Below are 22,967 nucleotides of genomic sequence, written 5' to 3'. Positions count from 1 at the left end.
GCTCTTTCATTCCGATTTTCGCATATTGCATTCAATTTATTCACTATAATTTTCGATACATAAATTACAGGACCTAACACTAAACGGATTTAATAAAACATATTTTTGGACAATACACAATGAATTAACAGTGGGGTTAATAAGCATGCGATTGTGTGCCAGTGGCAGACCAATTAATAATTTACAATATTGCAATTGACTAAAATCTGTAAATCTCATAGGTGCCCCCATATTTGCGGAGCAAATACCTTCGGACTCGAAGCGGGGATTGGGATTGGCTTCGCTTTGCTTACGGCTAGTAACACAATTTCAATGATTTTTCGTTGCCCTTTCACCTCGGAACATTTTGCTGGATATTAATGTGCTTTTAGTGGAGGGTCACCACCGGGGACTACGTCGATTCGGTTCGGAACGTTCGTACTGGATGCTTTTGAAGGCACTATTTGCCCCCAGCTGGAGATGCTGCTGCTTCGGAACTGGCTGTCCACGAGTTACAATGTCCTTCCAAATCATAGTCAAAAGGATGAAAAAAGCGCCCACTATCTTGTTCAGAAACTCGATTAGCTTAAACACTATTGGAGTGGCGGTGTGTGTGAAACGACTCAGCTCAAACAAGAATCGCACGGCGAATACGCCTAGGAATCTTAGCGCTAGTGCGGCTCCACCCACGGCAGATAAGATAAGTAGGCCCAGAAACCGAATGGTGCCCAAGATGTTCCTCTTGTTGACATCGTTAGCCATAAAGTCGTACACGGTCTGTTTGACTCCATCGCCCCACTGTTGGAACACAGCCAAAAAGTCATTGAGGCCCAGCTGAATTTGCTCCGCCGCTTCGTCCGTCTTAGAGGAGGACCCTTCGCCCACAGTGATAGCCTTGATAGGGCTACTCCTGTTCAGTGTCAGGGACCTTCTCGGCGTTGCCATCGGCTCTGGGTCCACGGGCCTCACCATCTTCAGTTTGAACTGCACTTCGTGATCCCGGAAGCGCAGGCTCTTGATGCTGAACCAATACTCTCCAAAAGCCAGGTCATTCATCTCCGTCCAGATGCAGGTCTCCAATTGACCAGGTTCTGCTTTGTGCTGGTAACTTCCGAAACTGCCGTAGGTGATACCCACCCACATATTGGGCACAAAGCGTTGATAGAACTTTTGCAGCTGGCCGGCGCTCGAATGCAGCAGCTTCTCCAGCTCTCGCTCGCTGCGTTGCAGCACCACCACGTCCCGGTAGCCGGACACCTGCTCCACGAAGCAGCGTTCCATATAATAGCCGCGGAAGAGACGAGACTTGTAGAGCTGCTTGGTGAGCGCCTGCATGGCCAGTTCCTCGGGCGATATTAGTCGTCCGCCCGCCTGTGGCATCACCGCGCTGTTATCCATGGCTAGCTGCGTATCAAAGCCTTTATTACTGGTCAGTTATGGTCTGTAGTGACCTTACCGATTGATAGTGATTGGACTTTGCTGCAACCACTTTCGCCGCTTAGTCAGCACGGCGCTTTTGTTATTGTTTGCCCGGGCAATATGTGCGAGTTAAGGGTGAAATAGCTGTCAGCTGTTGTTTATTTCTTATTTTTTTTACGACCATGCATAATGCACTGCAGCTTGGGCTTAATTAACTTTAAAATACAGGCATTTAAACATAAACTAGGTAGATACAAATTAGGCAAGCAGCTGTTAAGTTCGATAGCCGATAACAATAGGGGCGACCATACACAGCCGATTGGCGGAGTATACAATTTTCAGTGGACTATCGCTAATGTGACGAAAAAAATTATAAAAAACATTTTTGATACTCATTTTTCCCAGTTTTTCCACCCGGCCACGTTGGTTTTTCACCCACATCAAGATTTCCTCCCAACAGCGTCTGCTCGAGTGCTTCAGGATGACTTTGGTGGGCCTAGCAGCCCGCAAATTGGCGCAGAAGAAGAGGTTAGTTTCGTATATAAAGTATTCCAGCCGGCTTTTTAATTGCAACCTTCGATTTCTGTAACAACAGATCCGCCAAGCAAGCAGCCGACTTTCCCAACGGCATCCGGTGCCAGAAGTGTCTGCAGATCGGGCACTGGAGCTATGAGTGCAAGGAGAAGCGCAAGTACGTCCACCGGAGCTCGCGTACCAAGCAGCTAAGCAAGCATATGTCCCAAAAGGAGGCTGACGCACCCAAGAACCAGGTGGAGGAGCACTCGGAAGTGGCTTCCTCCGAGGGAAAGAAGGTTCGTCGCAAGCGGAAACCGAGCAAGAGTTCCTCGTCCTCCTCCAGTTCGTCGGACAGCTCAGACAGCAGCAGCGAATCAGACTCCTCATCCGAATCGGACTCGAGCAGCTCCAGCTCGGACTCGGAGGACGAGGAGGGCAGCTCGTCGGGCTCCAGTGGCAGTGGCTCAGACAGCGACAGCAGCGAGGATCAAAAGCAGGGAGCGCCCCAGAAGAAGAAAAAACGAGCAGAGAGTTCACCTGAATCTTCTGACGATCAGGAGTAATTGTGAGACCGATTTGTGGTCTGTAGCATGTAGCTTTACTAGTTTAGTTATTCCCATCTTTAAACCGAATATGAACCTACTTTTTGTACTGTATTGTGTTTATTTGTATGCCCCCAACATGTACGTTGTTCGGTAAAGTTCCAGCCAAGATGCTAATCATAATAACAATTTTAATCCGAGTCGACTTCCTCATCGAAACGCCTCGTTTGGCTTATGAGATCCAGATCTATTCGCTGGCTGTTGATGAGCTGGGACTCCATCACAGTAGTGACTGGGGGTTGCTCCTTCGTCAGATCAATGTAAAGGGAATCCTTTGCAGGAGCGGAGTCAGTTTTTGTGTTCTGCTGGCCCACCACCTGAGACTTAAGATGCAGTTCCTCTACCTGTGAATCACTAATTATTGAAATCCGTTATGGAAACATGAGAGTTTTAAATACCTTTAGTGAATTTAATGCCTCCTGAATTACTGGGAGCACACGGTCGAGTTTCTTTTGAATAGCAAACAGTTCAGCCTGCTCTTTTTGAAGGACGCGATTTGTTTGCAACATTTTGAAAACAAATAATAAACGTTAACCCTAGAGTGACACCTTTTTATCTAGACTCTAAATAGTATACTTCTAATAAACATTTTAAGTCTATTCAGATATCTTGTAAAAACCAAAAACCTTAAACTCATAAATATATTTTTAAAGACATTTACTAAATAAGGAAATGTAATTAATTACTTTATAAGTGACAGCAATGGATTAAATATTATCTATCGATAGAGCCGTTCGCACAAAGGCATCCCTGCTGCAAAGAAAAAACTCGATAACAATGGCGGTGAGGCGGCAATCGAAATCGTTCGCGCCTTTCTGAAATTTGCATTTTGTACAGTCAAAACTGGGATTCTCGTAAACTACGCAGAAATATAAACAAACAAAAGTTAGCAGATCATAAAACATAAACAGTCCTATACCAATGGACACTTGTGAAGTGGAGGGAGAGGCGGAGACGCTGGTGAGGCGCTTCTCCGTCAGCTGCGAGCAGTTGGAGCTGGAACCGAAAATTCAACAGAGCGCTTTGTCCACCTACCATCGCTTGGATGCCGACGGCGGGCTGTCCACCAGCGAGGGAGATGCCCAGGAGTGGCTATGTTGCGCTGTATACAGCGAATTGCAGCGGTTGAAGATGCGCGACATTAGGGAAGAGTCTACCAACGAGGCGAACGATTCGGTGGCTAAGAACAGCTGCTGGAACATGTCACTAACCCGTCTGCTGCGCAGCTTTAAAGTGAACGTGTCCCAGTTTCTACGTCGCATGGAACATTGGAATTGGCTGACCCAGAACGAGAACACTTTCCAGCTGGAGGTTGAGGACCTGCGCCGCCGACTTGGTATCACTTTGACCCTGCTGCGGCACTATAAGCACATCTTCCGGAGCCTGTTCGTTCAACCCGACAAGGATGCAGACCCGGATGCCCTCAATCACTACCAAGCGCTGTATGAGTTCGGTTGGCTGCTCTTCCTGGTCATTCGCAACGAGCTACCCGGTTTTGCGACCACAAACCTGATCAACGGCTGCCAAGTGCTCGTGTGCACAATGGATCTACTCTTCGTGAACGCCTTAGAGGTACCCCAATCCGTAGTTATTCGCCGGGAATTCTCTGGTGTGCCCAGGAAATGGGACACCAAAGACTTCAACCCTACGCTGCTGAACAAATATAGCGCGTTAGAAGCGCTGGGAGAACTGATTCCCGAGCTACCAGTAAAGGGGGTGATGCAAATGAAGAACGCCTTTTTTCACAAGGCTTTAATGCTGCTCTATATGGACCACAGTCTAGTTGGAGACGACACCCACATGCGGGAGATCGTTAAGGAGGGTATGCTTGATATAAATCTGGCCAACTTAAATAGGAAATACACCAATCACGTAGCCGACATTAGTGAGATGGATGAGCGTGTGCTGCTCAGCTTCCAGGGGACGATGGAGACCAAAGAAGACTCTCAAATAAGTCCACTGCCCGCCTTCCGAAAAAGCTCCTCACTTTCGCATAAGAAACTGTTCTCTCAAGATCTACCAGAAACTCTTCCGTCGAGCATTATAAAAGCTATCCAAAATGAGGAAGGCGGAGATGAAATTGTGAAATATGTGGATCAAATTCTTCAAGAAATGAATCTAACTTTTAGCATTGCCGCGGAAGATTTTTTGGATGCTGAGGTGTCGGCTAAACGATTCCGCCAAGCCAAAGGTCTTTACTACAAATTTCTGCAAAAAATTTTGGTCCCGGAGCTGACTCAAAAACCCCAGCTGAAGATTGGTCAGTTAATAAAGCAGCGCACGCTTACTGCCGCACTTTTGGCATGCTGTCTGGAACTGGCTCTTTACGTCTACGACAAACAAGTGGAGGGTTTGAGGTTTCCCTTTGTCCTGCACTGCTTCTCCCTGGACGCCTACGACTTTCAAAAGATTCTGGAGTTGGTGGTGCGCTACGATCATGGGTTTCTGGGCAGAGAGCTGATCAAGCACCTGGATGTAGTGGAGGAAACGTGCCTGGACTCGTTGATATTCCGCAAGAGCTCACAGCTGTGGTGGGACCTGAGGCAAAGTCTTCCCCGCTACAAGGAAGTCGACGCAGAAACTGAAGGTAAAGAGAACTTTTCAACAGGCTCAGCCATCTGCCTGCGAAAGTTCTACGGACTGGCCAACCGGCGGCTGCTCCTTCTGTGTAAAAGTCTCTGCCTTGTGGACTCCTTTCCGCACATCTGGCACCTGGCCGAGCACTCCTTCACTTTGGAGGGTGGCCGTCTGCTTCGAAATCGCCACCTGGACCAACTGCTGCTGTGCGCCATACATCTTCATGTTCGACTCGAGAAGCTTCACCTCACTTTTAGCATGATTATTCAGCACTATCGCCGACAGCCGCACGCGCAGAGAAGAGTTTACCGAGAGGTCAGCGTGGGCAATGGCCAGACCGCTGATATTATCACTTTCTACAACAGTGTGTATGTCCAGAGTATGGGCAACTATGGTCGCCACCTGGACTGTGCACAAGCACGCAAGTCACTGCAAGAATCCCAGAGTAACTTTGGTATTCTGAAGGAGTCAACTCATAACGAATTGAGTCTGAGAGCCAACATCAGCATATCTTCACCGCCTCCTCCCAGGGTATGCCAAAGTTCATCCTGCTCCAGTCTGCCACCTCCATCTCCCGGCGCATCCCCACTTTCCTCGCAGAGCTCGCCCAACATAAAGCGCGCTGCTTCGAGTAGCGAATTGAGAGAGGTCAAGCGACCCAACATCCTGCGGCGACGCCAGCTTTCAGTGATCTGAAAACCAAACAAAAAAGCTTAAATACTTGGGTGCATTTTACGCAGCTACCATAATATATTTCTATTCCCTAAACTCAAACATTGTAATTGAACCGAATGTTTAAGTATTACATTTTATGAACTTGTTCTATCCGTTTTGAGTGCGGTAGAAGAAAGTTAAAAGCTGTCGCTTTTGTGAGATTGTAAAGACTTTGATTGTAACAAAAAAATAACTTCCACCTGTAGTTTAAATAAATTTTTATTGAATGCCAATTTTCGGCTTTGAAACTTGGTTCAAAATATTTGTGCAATTGCTTGTTAACGCGACAGGACACGAAACGAAAACTTACACGAAACTGGAGACGCGCAAGATGTAGTGCATCTCCTCCAGATTACACACAAGAGTTGGGCTTAAAGTGGAGTATACATAATACATACTGAGAGCGTACGACTTAGAGCTATTTACTTTAACGTTTTCTTGCTTATGAGTAAGAGTTAAGAAGAGGGAGCTACGCCGGCGATGGGAGCCGGGTTCGCTGGAGGAATGCCGCCTGGTGGCATTGCCGATCCCGGCGGTGCGTTGGCATCTGCAACTGGGCCGCTACTCGGCGGTGTGGTATCTATGACGGAAGTGAAATATATTGGAGTAAGTACAATAGTTTATGAAATGTTATCCACAGTGCTCTTACCCATTGGTGTAGGTGCTTGAGATTGCGCTGCCCCCGCTGCGGCTGGTCCTGTTTGGTCGCCCGGATTCGTGACAATGGCCGTAGGAGCCCCTGGCGGGAGTCCTCCCGTAAGAGCAATCGGTGGCGCTGCAAAGGGAGCCCCGTTGGGCGACGGAACTACGTGCGGGGGCAACGGCTGATGCTGAGCGGTGGGACCCGCCAGCGGTTGGGACTGCGGCGGCAACTGGTGCGAGTGTGGAGCTAGCTGCTGCTGCTGCGCCAGGTGCGGATGCGGCGGCAGTGATTGCTGTTGCTGCTGCTGCTGTGGCTGTGGTAGCTGCTGTTGCTGCTGCAAGATCATGGATCCCGCGGCAGCCTGGCCTTGGAGCTCTTGCTGAAGGCGATGATGTGCTTGCTGGCGCGCACGGAACTCGGCAGCCTTCAGCTGCTCCAGGTGGAATTGCTGACGCTCTGTGATCAGCTGCTGACGCTGGTACTCCAATCCCTCGCGCTCTCGCTCCATGGTGGCCTCCAGTTCCTCAAAGTGGCGCAATTTGATCTCCAGTTTCTTCATCTGAGTCTCAACGAGGAGCGCCACTAGGGATTTGATTTTGCGCTCCTCCAGAGCAGCCAGATGTTTGGCCTTAACTGCTGCCGATGCCAGAGCTGCCGCCGCCGCAGTCTGCATATTATTTTCGCTAAAGGTTCCTTCTTTTGCCACCGCCCCTGTCCCGGTTCCCGATCCCTCCTTGGCCTCAGTGCCGTCCTTGGTCTCGCCATCGCCACTGCTGTCCTCCGTCTTGATGTCCACTTCGCCGCCACCTGCGGATGCTGCGGTTTCTGTGGGTGAGGATTTGTTTGATTTGTCTGACTTGGTGGCTGACTTGTCGCCTGAAGGCGAGGAGCCGGACGACTCCTTTGGTTTCTTGTCAGTGTTGTTGGTGTTGCCTGTCGCTGATGATGATGTGGAACTCAAGTCTGTGTTCGTGTTGGTCTTATCCGATTTTGTATTGTCTTTGGACTTGGCATCGTCTGTGGTTGTTGTTTGTTATTTGGTGGTTGTGGTGTTGATGTAAGTTTGGTAGATTGGGCGCAACACAAAAACGAAACAATATACGAATACAGTGCCAAATGGTAAACATATTACGAATTTTGAATGAAAGCAACACAAGATTTCAACAAAACAAACAAATGCAGAACCAACAATTGAGTAAATGGCTTTAGAAATCGATTAAAAGAGAACTCGCTCGATTTAGCAACTTTTCTCTTAACCGACATCCATTAACCCGCTTAACCGATCTCTAATGGTTGTGGCTTACCGTCTTTTTTGCTTAGGTCCTTCATTTCCTCATCAGAGCCGCCAGCGGATGCAGATGTGCCACCCTCCTTGCCTTCTTCATCGTCCTTGTCGTTTCCGGTTCCAGCGATTCCACTATTGGCTAGCCCAAAGTTGGGATTAAACTTACCACCTGCCGAAGCTTTCTCCACGTTTTTCATGTGGTTGTCCATTATTGTGGCGGGCACCTCATCCTAGCATACGTTTTAGATTTATGTTAAAATCATAGTTTAAACCAGATTATAATTTAACTACCTTAATAGCTGCAAACTCCTCCATTGCAGCCTTCGCTGCTGCAGCGGCTACGCGAGGATCGACCACAGATGCCAGAAATGCGACGGTGGACATAATGGGATTGCCGCTCTTACTGAACGGAATGGGTTGGCATCCCAAGGGACCAAGGAAACCACCATCATCCTCTAGATAAGGGTCCTCGATGGGAAGCCGCAGGAAATGCAGAATGCACTCGTCTTGGGTGCGAGAACCAACGTGCTCGCAGACCTTGTTCCAGTCGTCCTTGTGCATTTCCAAGCCCTCAAGCAACAGCAGGGTCTCCTGATCGGTCCATTCGCGAGCCATGCTTGCCGCTGTGCGGTTTCTCATGGCCGCCGGCTTCTTTGCGTACTGATCTAGCTTGAGTCCAAACTGGCTCACACCGGAACTTAATCCTCCGGCAGCGCCATTCTCAAGAGCCTCCGTCTTGATGCCAGTCAGACCACTTTTATCGCCTAATTCCAGGCCACCATCTTTACCCAACGGCTTTTTGTCCAGATCCAGCAGCGTCTTTGCCGCCGACGGCTGTTGCGTCTTTTGCGGATTTATGGACTGTAGACCCGATGGTGTATCCGATAGAATGTGGAAGTGAGAGGTTGGTGGTGGACCCATTGGGGTGGGGCGGACATCCGCATCGATCTGGTAGTTAATCAGGCCCCACTGCTCCAAGAAGGCATGTACCCGCATTATGGCGCATACATCTCCGGCAAGATTACGCCTACAAGCTGTGCTGGTCAAATACTCCGTCGGATTAAGCCTAAAATTGATGAGTAACTTACTCAAAACTATTCTTTGCCAAACAACTGAAGTTTCAGCTTACCTGTATGTGTCAATCATAAAGTTCCTGTAGGCCATATAGATTTCCGGTGTCTTCGACTTATTCTTGCTGTTGAAGAATTCTGGCATGGCACGTTTCTCGATCACATGGATGGAGTTGTAATCAAACCAAGCCGAGTACGAGGGGACGATAATGTGGTGCGTCTGCTCGGTCACATTGTCCTCCATGTCCTCTTTGGCCGACGAAGAGAATTCCTGCGTGTTGCTGTTATCACTTGTCTTGCCTGTCTGCGAGTTGTCTCCATCTCCGGTAGACATGGCTTGAGCAGCGCTTCCTCCAGTCATTTCGTCATCCAGATCGGTCATAGTGCCACCTAGATATCGGTTTGTTTAGTCCATGCAGATAACAAGATAACAAGTCTTACCCTTAATAGGCATCATGTCGTTGTCGCCACGAGATTTACCGCCTGGAGCTGGACTGGCGGTGGACTGCAAGGCGGCGTTTGCCTTATGAACCTCCTGAACATTGGGCTCGGCTGGCGGGTCATCCAGATCGCGGGTTAGATCCTCGTCGTCATCATCGTTGCGCGACTTTTTGTGCACCACGGCGGGAGAACGCTTACGCTTGCCCGGCTTTGAGGTGGATGCCGAAGTAGCGGGAGATGGTGAGCGACGTCTCTTCTGCTTGCCTCCGCCCGAGCTGGCAGGCTTCTTCTTCTCGTCGCCGAAGGACATGATGTCGTCAATGGACATTCGCTGTTTGTGTGTCTTCTTTTTGCCCTGTTCGTCAACCTCGTAGTCCTCCTCGGCCATCCACTCATTGTACTGCTCCAAGTCCACGATCCAGGATGCAGACACACGCCAGCGTTCCGCCGGTGACTCGGGATTCTCCGGAATGTGATCCGGCAGGTCAAAGTTATTCACAGCCCAGGAATCGTAGGACTCCGGGAAGTAGTACCAATGCAGCATCACATGGCCGCCGCGCTTAAAAATAGGCCGTGCATACTCGTCGGGATGTGGGTCCACGACGGGATAAACGATATGGGTGGCGTCCTCCTCATCCGAAACGATTTCCACCCGTCGATTATCGAGGATTTCGCGCAGTTTCCCCTCGAAGCCCTTTTCAATCTCTGGCCGAATGTAGATGTACGGTATGCGGTACAAATCCGCCTCGACCAAGGCCTGCTCGATCTCGATCAGCAGCTGGATGTTGGGATCCTTCCGCGTGGGATTCTTGCCAATGGAGAAGTCGAACTTCTTGCCGCGTTGCTCGGCCCGGAAACGGAACATGGTCGAGAAGATGATGCACAGACCACCGCCGCTCTTGAAGTCCAGAAAGCAGCGCATCTGTGGGTGGTAACATTATTAGATATATATCATAATAATATATTTATAATAATAAAAAAAAGGTGGGGAATATCTTTCTAAGTTAGGCTACAATTGGCCATTGGAGGGTTAATATTTACGTGTACACACGCAACACAGAGCACCCTGTCTCCCTCACCCACCGCAGGCACATTCAATACTAACCGGAATTCTGGTTGCCGGCGGCTCCGCTGAATTCTTCCCCAGCTTCGCTTCCACATACTGCAGGAAGTGGATGAGCAATTGGGCCAAGGACTCCTTCGTGATGGGCTCCGAACTGTGGGCCAAATACTGCAATAAATACGAATGTGAATAAATCGTTTTTTTCGCCGCCTGACAGCGCCATTTTTGTTTGCGGCGGCGTTGTTGTTGGCACGCACCTTCTTGCAGTTCTTCTGCAGCCACTGGCGAATCGATTCGAAGCCCTGCAGCGTCTCCGGCGACTGGAAAAAGTCTATATTCGGACTTCCGTCCTTCTTAGGACCCAGTGTGTTCATGGTGCGGCACTTTTGTGGACGTTTTGTCAATTATTTTTTCACTTTTCCACGCCAAAAAGCCAATAAACGCTGCGATAAAATGGAGATGGTGTTAAAATCGATGTCTTTGTAATAGTTGTTATCGATATTTTTACTATGTCATCCGCAGGAAGTCACATTTCGAATCTATTTTAATATAGGTTATATATATATGAATATATTCGTGAACGATACGATATATACATTAAAAAGAAACGCATTATCAGGTAAGTTGTTTATATAGGCTTCGGAAAAGTTATAGCTATGTAACTGTTCGTTAGCTTCATTTCTTAGTGAGAACAAGCTATATAGTGACATTTGCGTTATTAATTTCATTTTGCGTTCTGGTCACACTGGCCAGGGTGCTCTATCGGCGTCCCGCTCGCGCCGCCTAAAAACCGATGCACCACGATAGTCAGGCCGCACATATAAATGCGACTCCATCGCGCTAACATGGCTGCTGGGAACCGAAAACTTAAAAATATTGTGCTGTCGGAGTGTGTTTGCATCAGCGTGAAGCCCAGTGTTAAGTTAAAACATTGACTGCCCACGTCCACCAACGACAATTGCCGTAAATCTAATTCTGCCGTAATTCGCAACGCCGGAGTTCCATCCGTGTTTCCGTCGCGAGTGTGCCAGTGTGCGTGAAAATAAAAAGTCAATGGTGCGTGAGTGCGAGTGAGTAGGAAGAAAGCAAAGGCGAATGGATTGATTTGTGACGCTGCTGGCGAATAGCAGTACCCCTACCCCATCCCGTGGGCCCAAACACACACATACGCACAGCTATAGTAACGCAGCATCGATTGTACAGTTTTAGAGCAAACAATTCAATTAGAAAATGCAGAGCGCATGAGTTGAATTGTGAGTGGGCGCCCCACAAAAGCTGACTGCTGCCGCACCGCGAAGGGAACGAGAAAGAGGAGTGTGTAGTGCGGGAAGCAAAGAGAGCAAAGGCGAGGCGAAGAGGAAGAGAGCAACCATTGCCAAAGGTGAGTGATATAACATTCGGGGATCTGAAATGGGAAGGCGAATAGGAACAGAAGGAATCCCCAAATTCTTATCCTCTATTGCAACAGTATTTATATGGCAGCCACTTATCGCTTCCGCTTGCGTGTGTGTGTGCGAAAGAGATAGATAGTGGGGCCAAGGGGCCACTCTGTTTGTTGATAAGAGAGGAGAGCGAGAGAAAGAGAGGAGGCGGGCGCCAACGCAGCAAAACAGCGGAAATCCTTTACAAAAACTTGGCCTACCACTAGCTCTTTGTCTGCGCCTCCTATTCTCTCGCCTCATCTCCTCTTGGCAGCCAGTTCTAGTGCGCGTATTTTTAGTCGCAGCACATTGCTCAATTCGCCAGCCGCTATTTGTGTCGTCCATTTGTTCATTCATCGGGCTCTTTTTCCGATTTCAGTGGGTGGCATTTAACAATAATCCCTGCGTTCGCTGTCCACGTCCACATTACGATACGTTTAGTGCACGGAAAGAAATGAGTATGTGGTTTGCTGATTTCGCAAATAATTCTGAGCCCAAAACTATTTATAGAAAATAGTTAATCATTTTAACTCACCCCGTTTTGGTGAAGCAAATATATTTTGATTGTACATAAATATTCATCTGGCCACATCCTTTTCCGCTACCAATCACCTCAGTATAGCATCGTAGTGAATTTCTCTCTGTGCACAACAATGCCAGGCGGTACAAGCACCTGTATTTATTTATGGTCCGCTGCCGTAATCGACTGCAGTCGCCGCTTCCCTCTCTCTTTCGCTACCAACAACTTGGGGTAGGGCACCTGAACTAGTTTCAAACGGCGGCGCTCGGCCTTTTCAGCTTTTTCGCATTTGCCATTTTCCCGCGGTTCGCAACATCAGCGACATTTGTCACAGTTTCGTTAAGAACATTTGAATATCCAAAGTTTACTTGCCGAACTTGACTTCGGCGTTGCGTTGATGATGCTGCATACGTTAAACAGCCCCTTGTTTATCACGCAGCCCCATTTGTTAGAGCCCGATCTCTGCCATATGCATTGTGCAGAATACGCGGCAACACCTGTCCCAATATTGGCCAAATATGGTGCAAATATGAAACACTTCGCAAATATAAAACGCATATGGCGCGGTTGCTGCCGAAATGTGTGTTTTTCGGCGAAATTTGAGCAGATGACCTATTGATCAAATGTACTTTATTATATATAAAATATATAATAACATTGATACATAGAACTTAAAAAAAACCAACCTCTAGGGATTATGATTGTAATAGTGGGCGGATTTAGTGCTCATATTGCTTAGGATTAGCAATAACAAGTTCCCTCCATAACCAATGAGGACATTGTTTATGCCTAAAATATTATATTTATATAATTAATTTATTTTCGATAATCAAGCGACATGGCAATGGAAACAGCCGGGCTTATCTTTAGTGTAAACAAATGACCCAGCATTTCCGCCTGGCCCATTTTAATCTGTACAATACAACCGCCTATAAATAACAAAAGCTCACAGAACTTGCCACAAAAAATTCGAAATACTTGGCCTATCCTAATCGGCACTTTACGAGTGCCATTTAGTGATAATGAAAATGTGAACATATTCGCGGCTTATCGTCCGATGAAAATGTTTAAATAATTGCGCGACACGCAAAACTGGCTAATATCAATATGGCAAAAACATCGCATAATATTGTGAAATGGTCGTAGCGATCGCACTTTCAACAGAACAAATTTTGTGACGAAAAATTGAACAGTCGCAAAGTATGTAATCATCTTGTCTGCATCACTACATACTGTTGTAATAAAGAGAGATTCAGCCACATTCTCAAGGTGCGCTTCGTCACTATGACGAATACCACCATCCCCATTGATGACTGCGATTTCTTTTATGGATGTTCATCTAATGGAAACTTAATTACCCAGCCAGCGGGGCATTTTCCAGCATCCAATCCAATTCAATCCCCATTTAATCCCCATCCCCCTCGCCTCGGTGGGTGGCTTCGACAAGGTCGCTGACAAATCGAAGTACAGCAGATTTGTCGCCGATAAATTGGCTTTATGGTTGGTCGGACAGTCCAAACGGACATGCCATATGTACAAACGATTCAATTATGACTTTTACGTCGTTTTTATTATTATGTATTTCTTTATTGGCTTGATTACCTTTCCTATGGATAAACATTGTCAATAAATCTGCACATGCCTTTAAGAGTCGCCGTGTTCGTTATTACTTATTCTAATCGTAAATTGAAATATATTCTCAAAACGGTTCAGTGAACCGTGGTTTTTGCAAGTTCTTATCAGCCACAACGCGCTGCATTGATAACAGACATTCAAAACTGAAAGCGCCGAGAGTAAAAGTATGTGTCACTTTGAAATATCGTAATCTCCTTGTAATAAGTCGAGGTAAACGGGCTTTAAACCAGGCCCCAGGTCTAGGCCCCTGGCTGGCGTATCGTACGTAATACGGGGGCTCTAGTCCAGAATACGGAATATGGAAATGCCGTAATTTGCTCAATTGTCACGTTTTGCTCTAAGCTGTTAGGAACGCCTCGGCGGCCACAACGAAGTCATTACTCGCCATTCGCGTTTAGTGACTCAATTTACACGGCCTAACCCCACTTGGTGACGGAGCTTTATAATGCTTCCCAGGAAATCCAAACCAGCACCGACTCGGTAGTCCATGTCTTTTGCCTTTCTCGACCACGTGTCCAGTATTTATTGGTCGATTGGATTGCGGTGGAAAAGCCTACATTTTGAGATTGCGACAGACGTCGCGCAAAGCTATGCGGCCATTAAATAGTACAGTACAGTAATAAATCGTACTAATTGGTTAATTTTTAATTTGGAAATATGTTATTGTTCCTTTCAAATTCATCAAAGAATGAGTCGGAGGATAAATGGTCGATCTGCGGTTTGGACGTAAATATTAAACATGTACATAGTTACCTGTCGACATACAAGTCTTGACACCATCTGGTGAAACCAATCAGGTTGGGAAATCACGAAGTAGCTTCAATCGACCAATTTGATTTATTTGAAACATTGAACACACTTCCTCGATGAATTTTCTGGCATATTGGGTATATTTTCTGGAAGTCCCATCTTTTTTCGCACACTGTGTAATAGTTGTACACAATTTGGTATGGATATTAACATTCTTATAAATTCGCGCTATAAAGACAACATTCCACGAAATGATTCGCTTAATTCTATTATCAATTGACTTTGTTATATGGATGTACTGACTTGTTATTGTTGGTGACGCACTTAAATAATAGATTTAAGTTATATGAGAACCCTTGCCTAAGTGGGGAAATACAAAAACAGTAGACAACCAGGCACTTTATCTATGCCTCTAATAATATATTTATATAATAAATAACAACTTATATAATTTATTGAATATCTTTTTTATTTACAGATTAGTTACTTAGATTATTATATCAACGGATCACAAAGGGGAACACAAATTACCATTGTATAATGACATCTAGGTATGTTTGTCAATTTAAACCCTCGAAGATGTAAATTGCTAATTTTATTTAACATTCTTTGCAGACTTGATCGACTGTTCATTCTACTGGAGACCGGCTCCACAGCGGCAACTCGCCAGGCGGCTGCCAAGCAGATCGGCGAGGTCCAGAAGCTTTATCCACACGAGCTACATGCTCTGCTAAACAGATTGGTGGGCTACCTGCACAGTCTGTCGTGGGAGACGCGGATAGCTGCAGCCCAGACCGTTGAGGCCATACTGAAGCAAGTACCGCCCTGGCAGCCGGAACTGCAGGTGCCGCCCAAGAAGGAGCGCTGCGCTAGTAATACTGCCCCAGCAGCTGCAGCTGCAGCAGAAGAGGACAGTTGCCAGTCAAGTGGTTCCAACTCGACAACGACCAGCGAGCGACTACTTAGCTTTGATGAGTTCGATCTGCAGCAAATCCTCCACAAAGGTGCCAGGCTCATCGGCTCCGAGGGCAACGAGTTCGATGCGCAGGAGGAGCTACCGGCTAGTGGCGGCGGAGAGGAGGACAGAAGTCTCGCCAGTCGTCTAAGCCGCCAGCGTGCGGTGCTGAACGACAAACTGGGTCTGACCACGGCCGCCAAGCTGGGCGTAAATCTTACTGATATGATAACAGACGAGGACGTTGCACTTACCAGGAGTGGCAGCACTTACAATGTCAACGCGGAAAAGCTTCCCGTCGAGCACTTACTCAACATAAAGCCAGCGACGAACGGTTCTGGCCAAGCTCCGCTCAGTTGTCGTGAGATGAACAGGGCCAAGCGCAAGGCTCGTCAGAATACAAGCGGCTGTTCGGCCACTGCAGTTACGCCAACTTGCAGCCGGAGGAACTCCAACAGCAACCACAGTACTGGCAGTAACCACAGTAGTAATGGCACCACGTCAGCAGCTGCCTTAGATGAACCCGAAAAGAAAAAACTAAAGTCAACGGATCGGCAGGAAATCTTCTATAGTTTAAATGGTGAGTTGCCGAGACCCACATTGCTATAATCACATTAATATTCATAAAAGGGGCTTTTATTAATTTAAATATTTTATCAATATTTCAGCTGCTGTGCCAGATGCCACAGGCACGTGGGTGGATGCCGTCTCCTGGCCACTGGAGAACTTCTGCTCACGTCTATTCATTGATCTCTTTCACGCCAAATGGGAGGTGCGTCATGGGGCGGCAACAGCTCTACGGGAACTGATTAATCAGCACGCTCAAGGAGCGGGAAAGGCAGTACTACAGACTCGCGAACAGATGGACGAAGCGCATAGCCGCTGGCTAGAGGACGCTGCCCTGCGTCTGCTCTGTGTGCTATGCCTGGATCGGTTCGGTGACTTCGTCTCGGATCAGGTAGTGGCACCAGTTCGCGAAACCTGCGCCCAAGTCCTGGGAACCTTGGTCAAGGAGATCGAGGCGTCCAAGGTTCAACGAATCGTGGACATTCTGCTTCAGCTCATCCAGCACAAGAACGAGTGGGAAGTGCGGCATGGTGGACTACTAGGCCTGAAGTATGTGTTTGTGGTGCGTGAGGAGCTGCTGCCCATCTACCTTCCCCAGTCGATATCAAACATCCTCATCGGTTTGTTGGACGCTGTGGATGATGTCGGAGCGGTGGCTGCAGCAACACTGATTCCAGTTTCTTCCTGGCTGCCAAAGCTTTTAAATCCGGCGCAAGTGTCCTCCATTGTAAAAATGTTGTGGGATCTACTCCTGGATCAAGATGAACTCACGTCTGCATGCAACAGTTTCATGGGACTGTTAGCGGCCATTCTATGCCTGCCAAACGCTGCCCGTTGGGTGGAGATGGAGCCAATGGCCATTTTGGTACCGCGCCTGTGGCCTTTTCTTTCCCATAGCACTAGTTCGGTGCGGAGGTCAACGCTGAAGACGCTTATGACTCTGACGAGTGCGGATAGGGTCAAATCCGAGCCCAAAGACGAAAATCAAGTTGAAGAGGAAGCAGATAAGGAAAAAATGAAACTTAACTTCGGAGTCAGCGACTGGAAGTGGCAATTGCTGCAGCAGGCACTGCGTCACATATATCAACGTATCCTGGTGGAGCCGCAGGCGGATATCCAGGCACTAGCCCGACAGGTGTGGTCTAATCTTATCGAGCATGCAGATTTGGGTGCGCTATTGCATGCCGCCTGTCCATTTGTGTCCTCCTGGATATGTCTTTCAATGCAACCACCTAGACTCGCATTTGATGCAGGGGTGCTAATCAGAGCAGGTGGAGATACAAGCACACCAGGAAGCGCCTCAAGAAAACGAACGCCCCGCTTAGGAGACGAATTGGGCGGTAACATTCTAGCGCACTCGAACGCCTCATTGAAGTTATTCCTTGGTGGTAGCGAAGCCACGCCTTTGGAAGTGCGGGATGCTAATTTTATGCGAGCCCGGATTTCCTCATCTCGGGCACTGGGTGCTCTTTCTCATTACCTGGTTCAGCCAGCCCCTGGAGTGGTGTATACTCCACAAACAGAGAGCCCCACAGACTGTTATACAAAAGTACTATTGGGTCATCTCAATGCCCACTCCGCTGTCCAGCGAATCGTGTGTGGTCTGATCATTGCGTTTTGGGCACTAGAAGACGAGCCAGTACGACCAGGACCGCCTAATCTGCAGGAAAAGTTACACCAGTGTGTGAGCGAGTACGTCTACTATGATGAGGTGGCCATCTCACTGACACGACTACTACAAGAGGCACAAGACTTTATTGCTACGCTGAAGCAGAACAAAATCCCGATTAAAGACTTCAACAACGCCAAAATCCTTACTCTAGACCAAATCGAGGCAGTGGCAACTACGTTAAGCGAAAATCTGCGTTCTTATCCCCTCAAGCCGAAATTGCTGGACATGTTGGATGAGCGTCGACGCAGTCTTCAGGCCTCCTACCTGCAGACCACTAGTGAGCAAAGCGCATATCATGTTAGTGCTCAGGCAGCTCTCGCTGGCGCCATTTGCGCTCTTCACTGCCTGCCCGATAAGCTGAATCCGGTGGTCAAGCCATTAATGGAGTCCATTAAGCGGGAGCAGTGCCTCCAGCTGCAGCAACTGTCCGCCGAGTTCCTGGTCCACCTTATGGATCAGGTCTGTGATAGAAATCCTAGTCCAAATAGCAAGATTTTAAACAACCTTTGCACGTTGCTAAGGAGCGATCCCGAATTCACTCCCAAACTGGTAAGTTAAAGCAATATTGTTGATAACGTAATTTACTAATTTGTTGATAAAATCTCTTTTAGGTAATGCCACTTGAAACCCTCAAACAGACGCCACTTTCGTCTGAGGTTATTAATAATTGTGTTTATTATGGTATCCTAGCACTGGCACTTCAACAGACAGTGACAACCAGTAACACGCGCAGCGGTGGAGGCGGTGCAACCACTACCACTGCTACTACGGCCACCAGGGGCCCTGGACGGCCGCCCACTGGCGAAATACTGTCCGCCACCAACGCCACCACTCACATTGAGCTAAAGGCGCAGCAAGCCAAGGAGGCGGAGGCGAAGCAATGCCGCATACAGCGCCTGGGTGCGGCATGTGCCATAGAAAAGCTGTGTAGGATTTTTGGAGAGAAAATCATTGAGAAGGTGACTGTTTTCCAACAGCTGATGTTTGGAAAGTTGGAGCAGTTCGTCAAAGAAGCACTCGACTGGCGATTGGACTGCATTCTTCCAGATTTGGGAGTGTGCAATGAGCTTGTCAGCTCTATGCAGCTTATTGAGACAGCAGCCCCTCATCTACATGTTGCACTGCATCCTCAGATGTTTGCCCTTTTGCCATCCCTCGGCTTTGTCGTTTGCCATCCTCTTAAGGCAGTTCGACACATGGCCGCTCGATGCATCGCCGCGCTGGCAGAGATCGATGCTTGCCAGACTATGCAGTTTGTGGTTCACGATCTGCTACCGCTGCTTGGGAAGATTGAGCAACTTATTGAACGGCAGGGAGCAGTAGAGGCTATCGAACGCGTGGTCAGCCGGCTGCAGATAAAAGTTGTGCCCTACATCGTGCTGCTGGTGGTTCCTCTACTGGGCGCAATGAGCGATCCGGATGAATCGGTGCGACTGCTTTCCACGCACTGCTTTGCAAATCTCGTCCAGCTAATGCCCCTGGACGGAAAGACGGAGCAATTAAAAAGCGATCCGCTGCAAGCGCGCAAGACGCGTGACCGTGAGTTCCTCGACTATCTTTTCAATCCAAAGAGCATTCCCAATTACAAGGTTCCGGTACCAATAAGTGTTGAACTGCGCTGCTATCAGCAAGCCGGCATTAACTGGCTGTGGTTTCTAAACAAATACAATCTACACGGCATTCTTTGCGACGATATGGGGTTGGGCAAAACGCTCCAAACCATATGCATCCTTGCCGGGGATCACCTGCACCGTCAGACGGCCAATTTGTCGAATCTGCCTAGTCTGGTCATTTGTCCGCCCACTCTGACCGGTCATTGGGTGTACGAGGTGGAGAAGTTCCTTGACCAGGGATCCGTTCTGCGTCCCTTACACTACTATGGATTGCCAGTGGGAAGGGAGAAGCTAAGGAGTGAGATCGGAACAAAGTGTAACCTGGTGGTGGCCTCCTACGACACTGTGCGCAAGGACATCGACTTCTTCAGCGGCATACACTTCAACTATTGCGTTCTAGACGAAGGCCATATTATTAAGAACGGAAAGACAAAGAGCTCTAAGGCCATTAAGCGACTGAAGGCAAACCATAGACTGATCCTCTCCGGCACGCCCATCCAGAACAATGTACTCGAGTTGTGGTCCCTGTTCGACTTTCTAATGCCCGGCTTTTTGGGCACTGAAAAGCAGTTCGTGCAACGCTTCTCTCGTCCCATACTGTCTTCTCGGGATGCAAAGAGCTCTGCCAAGGAGCAGGAAGCTGGAGTGCTGGCCATGGAGGCGCTGCACCGGCAAGTCCTGCCCTTCCTGCTGCGCCGTGTCAAGGAGGACGTGCTGAAGGACCTTCCGCCAAAGATCACCCAGGACTTACTTTGCGAACTGAGTCCGCTCCAGCTTCGATTGTACGAAGACTTTAGCAATAAACACCTGAAAGACTGTTTAGACAAACTGGGCGACTCATCGTCGGCATCCATGGTGACAGAGAATCTCAGCGCCAAGACACACATTTTCCAAGCGCTTCGCTACCTGCAGAATGTATGCAACCATCCCAAGCTGGTCTTGCGCCAGTCTGAGGAGCTCACAAAGGTGACCAGTCAGTTGGCGCTGTCAAATAGCTCATTGGACGACATTGAGCATTCGGCAAAGCTGCCCGCCCTGAAGTAAGTGCACTCTTGTTAATCAGACATAAATATTTTATTTAAAATATTGTTTTTCCCTCCAGACAACTTCTTTTAGACTGCGGTATTGGTGTGCAGACGGAGTCGGTGAGCCAGCATCGAGCGCTAATCTTTTGCCAGCTGAAGGCGATGCTGGACATTGTGGAACACGATTTACTGCGCCGCCATCTGCCCAGCGTCACCTATCTGCGGCTGGACGGCAGTGTACCCGCCTCTCAACGACAGGATATAGTCAATAACTTTAACAGCGATCCCAGTATCGATGTTTTGCTCCTGACCACTATGGTAAGCAAAGAAGGGCTTCTATGTTTTGATCAAACTTTAATCGAAAATCAATTTCTAGGTAGGAGGCCTGGGTCTAAATCTAACGGGTGCCGATACAGTCATCTTTGTTGAGCACGATTGGAATCCAATGAAGGATCTGCAGGCAATGGACCGCGCCCACCGAATCGGTCAGAAGAAAGTGGTAAATGTTTACCGGCTGATCACGCGCAACTCGCTAGAGGAAAAGATCATGGGACTGCAAAAGTTCAAGATACTCACCGCCAATACTGTGGTGAGTGCGGAGAACGCCTCGCTGCAGACAATGGGCACTTCGCAAATCTTTGACCTCTTCAACGGAGGGAAAGACAAGGGAGCTGAATCTGGATCATCAGCGGTGACAGGATCGGTCTCGGGCGGCATGTCCATGAATACCATAATCGAGAACCTGCCGGAATTGTGGTCAGAGCATCAGTACGAGGAAGAATACGATTTGGGCAACTTTGTGCAGGCACTAAAAAAGTAGACTACTGCTTCCCACTCCAAGACTTCCAGTTTTAGGCTACGTTGATCATATAAATGCCCTCTGTTCCTTTATAATCGCGAAAAGAACTTTTAGAAATAAATATTAATAAAGCTTGAAATGAAATAAAAAAGTCTCACGTACTAGTTTTAATCCTTCCTAACAATTTTGAAATCTTAAGGATAATTTAGCTATGCTTTAAACCTTTTTGGAAGAATTGTTTGAAGAGTGGCAAGAAGTGTTGCATAATTTACGGCGGACTGAAAAAATCGAATACAAATATGCTTGGCAATGGAAATTGTTTTCAATGTATCGAAAAATAAGAGAGAGAAAAAGAAAATTGATATTTGGTTGTTTTTAAAAAATCAATTATGCTTTGGAATGTAGATTGTTTTCAATGTTTTAAGAATACAATGGGAAAATAAGAATTCTAACTTAGATGTTTTTAAAAAGTCCAATATCCTTCAGTGATTCTTATCAGAAGTTGTTTGTCCAGAACAATTAGTGTTTGAGTGCATAGTTTGCTTAGTAAATATTTACTCCTGTCCCACACAATAAGACACCTAATTTCACCCTGACCAATTGTTTCCATCGGCACGGCTCATTTTATTGACTGATGTGCTCATATTGCCACAAGTTATCTGATCGATCGGTGGAAATCGATTTCGTGTTTCATTTATCAGAAGAGCTATTTGCTCGCTTGGCGAGGAATATGTATTTTCGGTTGTTCTCGTTCGAATCAGTTTGCCTGTCTGTGACCCTAGTACCTTGAAATTTGACGGGGCTATCAGTCGTGTCAGCCCATTAAAAGTGCCCCAGCTAGTAAATTTAGTTACTTGACCCTTACCACACAGCATACTCGATTTATTTTTCAATTTGGTTTGCTTTTGATTAATACAAATCCCGGCTTATCTCTGCTCCGTCACGATGAAATGGCTGCGGATTATGGCATAGGCATCCATGGAGTAGATTATTTGTGTCTACGAGGGGTGCTAAACGCGACCCGGTCGTAATGGAGTCTGTGTTTCCATACTCAAAAACAATAATTCCTGCAGCAATGCGCGGGATTCGGTGCGTGGTACAGGATAGCCTTATCTCTGGTCTGTAGTAGTGCCCGTCTTCCCCAGTTTCTTTATATGAATTCCATTTGAGTGGTCATTACTATATTGTGTTATAAAAGCCAGCTCAAACAAAACAAAAGCAAGACCCGAGCTAAAGTCGGATGCTGATAAGCCACTAATTTTCTCTTGCTTCATTACACTGTGAGAAAAACATAATAGATCTTATGCGCATTTGAAATGGGGAACTTATTAATGTAATTAATTTTACAATGCCATTGGTAAATGGTAAATAATGTTTTAACAATCTGCATTTATTAAAAAGAAGTTGATGGAATATGCAAAATTATAAGCAGCATGAATATGCGATGTATGGTATACAATCTTCGCGTCTGCATTCTTCTCAGTGCATTCCCTTTTCACTTACCCACCCACTTTGGCCTTTTATCTTCTGACCACAAGGCATCTTCCGGACTTTGCAACTGCTACTGCCACTGCTACTACTGATAGCCAGCACCCGCACCCGCACCCTTGCATCCTTATCGCAATGCCTACTCCTCGGCTCCTCCCCGCATGGGTGACCCGCACCCTGTGGCCAGGGCCTCCTCCCCTCCCTACTAGCTGG

At 47.5% G+C, this 22,967-nt stretch overlaps 6 protein-coding genes across 8 annotated transcripts; 3 read left to right on the top strand and 3 right to left on the bottom strand.

The window, feature by feature from the left end:
* Window positions 1-4: 4 nt before the first annotated feature.
* LOC6537109 lies at window positions 5-1,664 on the bottom strand. 2 transcript variants are annotated; one of them, XM_002097634.3, is made up of 2 exons: window positions 1,436-1,664; window positions 5-1,379 (listed from the first exon to the last, which is right to left on the bottom strand). In XM_002097634.3, exon 2 carries the CDS (start codon window positions 1,375-1,377, stop codon window positions 379-381), a length of 999 nt encoding a protein of 332 aa, XP_002097670.1. In that variant the 5' UTR covers window positions 1,378-1,379; window positions 1,436-1,664; the 3' UTR covers window positions 5-378. The 2 variants fall into 2 exon arrangements, with proteins under 2 accessions (XP_002097670.1, XP_015048143.1); XM_015192657.2 differs by having other exon boundaries at window positions 5-1,383; window positions 1,436-1,662.
* A 72-nt stretch (window positions 1,665-1,736) lies between these two features.
* Window positions 1,737-2,556, top strand: LOC120320442 (zinc finger CCHC domain-containing protein 10). The gene is made up of 2 exons (XM_039375950.2): window positions 1,737-1,926; window positions 1,994-2,556. Exons 1-2 carry the CDS (start codon window positions 1,880-1,882, stop codon window positions 2,475-2,477), a joined length of 531 nt encoding a protein of 176 aa, XP_039231884.1. The 5' UTR covers window positions 1,737-1,879; the 3' UTR covers window positions 2,478-2,556.
* Window positions 2,547-3,176, bottom strand: LOC6537108. Its single transcript, XM_002097633.4, has 2 exons — window positions 2,915-3,176; window positions 2,547-2,860 (listed from the first exon to the last, which is right to left on the bottom strand). Exons 1-2 carry the CDS (start codon window positions 3,023-3,025, stop codon window positions 2,648-2,650), a joined length of 324 nt encoding a protein of 107 aa, XP_002097669.1. The 5' UTR covers window positions 3,026-3,176; the 3' UTR covers window positions 2,547-2,647.
* Window positions 3,177-3,308: 132 nt separating this feature from the next.
* On the top strand, window positions 3,309-6,067 carry LOC6537107 (retinoblastoma family protein). Its single transcript, XM_002097632.4, has one exon. The coding sequence runs from the start codon at window positions 3,438-3,440 to the stop codon at window positions 5,787-5,789; it is 2,352 nt and encodes a 783-aa protein (XP_002097668.1). The 5' UTR covers window positions 3,309-3,437; the 3' UTR covers window positions 5,790-6,067.
* LOC6537106 (SWI/SNF complex subunit SMARCC2) lies at window positions 6,011-10,782 on the bottom strand. 2 transcript variants are annotated; one of them, XM_015192640.3, is made up of 8 exons: window positions 10,567-10,782; window positions 10,352-10,477; window positions 9,247-10,168; window positions 8,865-9,195; window positions 8,027-8,801; window positions 7,755-7,965; window positions 6,457-7,275; window positions 6,011-6,387 (listed from the first exon to the last, which is right to left on the bottom strand). In XM_015192640.3, exons 1-8 carry the CDS (start codon window positions 10,681-10,683, stop codon window positions 6,263-6,265), a joined length of 3,426 nt encoding a protein of 1,141 aa, XP_015048126.1. In that variant the 5' UTR covers window positions 10,684-10,782; the 3' UTR covers window positions 6,011-6,262. The 2 variants fall into 2 exon arrangements, with proteins under 2 accessions (XP_015048126.1, XP_002097667.1); XM_002097631.4 differs by having other exon boundaries at window positions 6,457-7,467; window positions 10,567-10,781.
* A 324-nt stretch (window positions 10,783-11,106) lies between these two features.
* On the top strand, window positions 11,107-21,417 carry LOC6537105 (TATA-binding protein-associated factor 172). The gene is made up of 7 exons (XM_002097630.4): window positions 11,107-11,690; window positions 15,114-15,186; window positions 15,251-16,170; window positions 16,259-18,378; window positions 18,441-20,482; window positions 20,545-20,785; window positions 20,844-21,417. Exons 2-7 carry the CDS (start codon window positions 15,176-15,178, stop codon window positions 21,285-21,287), a joined length of 5,778 nt encoding a protein of 1,925 aa, XP_002097666.1. The 5' UTR covers window positions 11,107-11,690; window positions 15,114-15,175; the 3' UTR covers window positions 21,288-21,417.
* The last annotated feature ends 1,550 nt before the right edge of the window (window positions 21,418-22,967 follow it).

The sequence above is a fragment of the Drosophila yakuba genome, chromosome 3R (assembly GCF_016746365.2).
Source record: "Drosophila yakuba strain Tai18E2 chromosome 3R, Prin_Dyak_Tai18E2_2.1, whole genome shotgun sequence".
In the NCBI taxonomy this organism is placed as follows: domain Eukaryota; kingdom Metazoa; phylum Arthropoda; class Insecta; order Diptera; family Drosophilidae; genus Drosophila; species Drosophila yakuba.
Note: the sequence above shows the minus strand (reverse complement) of the source record. Positions and strands in the feature narration are given on the sequence as shown.

Excerpts from the sequence above, each read along its gene's own strand:
- LOC6537109 (XM_002097634.3), bottom strand. The coding sequence starts at position 1,377 with ATGGATAACAGCGCGGTGATGCCACAGGCGGGCGGACGACTAATATCG.
- LOC120320442 (XM_039375950.2), top strand. The coding sequence starts at position 1,880 with ATGACTTTGGTGGGCCTAGCAGCCCGCAAATTGGCGCAGAAGAAGAG. Across the intron at positions 1,927-1,993 it reads AAATTGGCGCAGAAGAAGAG|ATCCGCCAAGCAAGCAGCCG; the intron begins GTTAGTTTCGTA and ends CTGTAACAACAG.
- LOC6537108 (XM_002097633.4), bottom strand. The coding sequence starts at position 3,025 with ATGTTGCAAACAAATCGCGTCCTTCAAAAAGAGCAGGCTGAACTGTTT. Across the intron at positions 2,861-2,914 it reads AGGCATTAAATTCACTAAAG|GTAGAGGAACTGCATCTTAA; the intron begins GTATTTAAAACT and ends AGTGATTCACAG.
- LOC6537107 (XM_002097632.4), top strand. The coding sequence starts at position 3,438 with ATGGACACTTGTGAAGTGGAGGGAGAGGCGGAGACGCTGGTGAGGCGC.
- LOC6537106 (XM_002097631.4), bottom strand. The coding sequence starts at position 10,683 with ATGAACACACTGGGTCCTAAGAAGGACGGAAGTCCGAATATAGACTTT. Across the intron at positions 9,196-9,246 it reads CGACATGATGCCTATTAAGG|GTGGCACTATGACCGATCTG; the intron begins GTAAGACTTGTT and ends ACCGATATCTAG. Across the intron at positions 7,468-7,754 it reads GGACCTAAGCAAAAAAGACG|ACGATGCCAAGTCCAAAGAC; the intron begins GTAAGCCACAAC and ends CAACAACCACAG.
- LOC6537105 (XM_002097630.4), top strand. Across the intron at positions 20,483-20,544 it reads GCAAAGCTGCCCGCCCTGAA|ACAACTTCTTTTAGACTGCG; the intron begins GTAAGTGCACTC and ends TTTTCCCTCCAG. Across the intron at positions 20,786-20,843 it reads TTTTGCTCCTGACCACTATG|GTAGGAGGCCTGGGTCTAAA; the intron begins GTAAGCAAAGAA and ends ATCAATTTCTAG.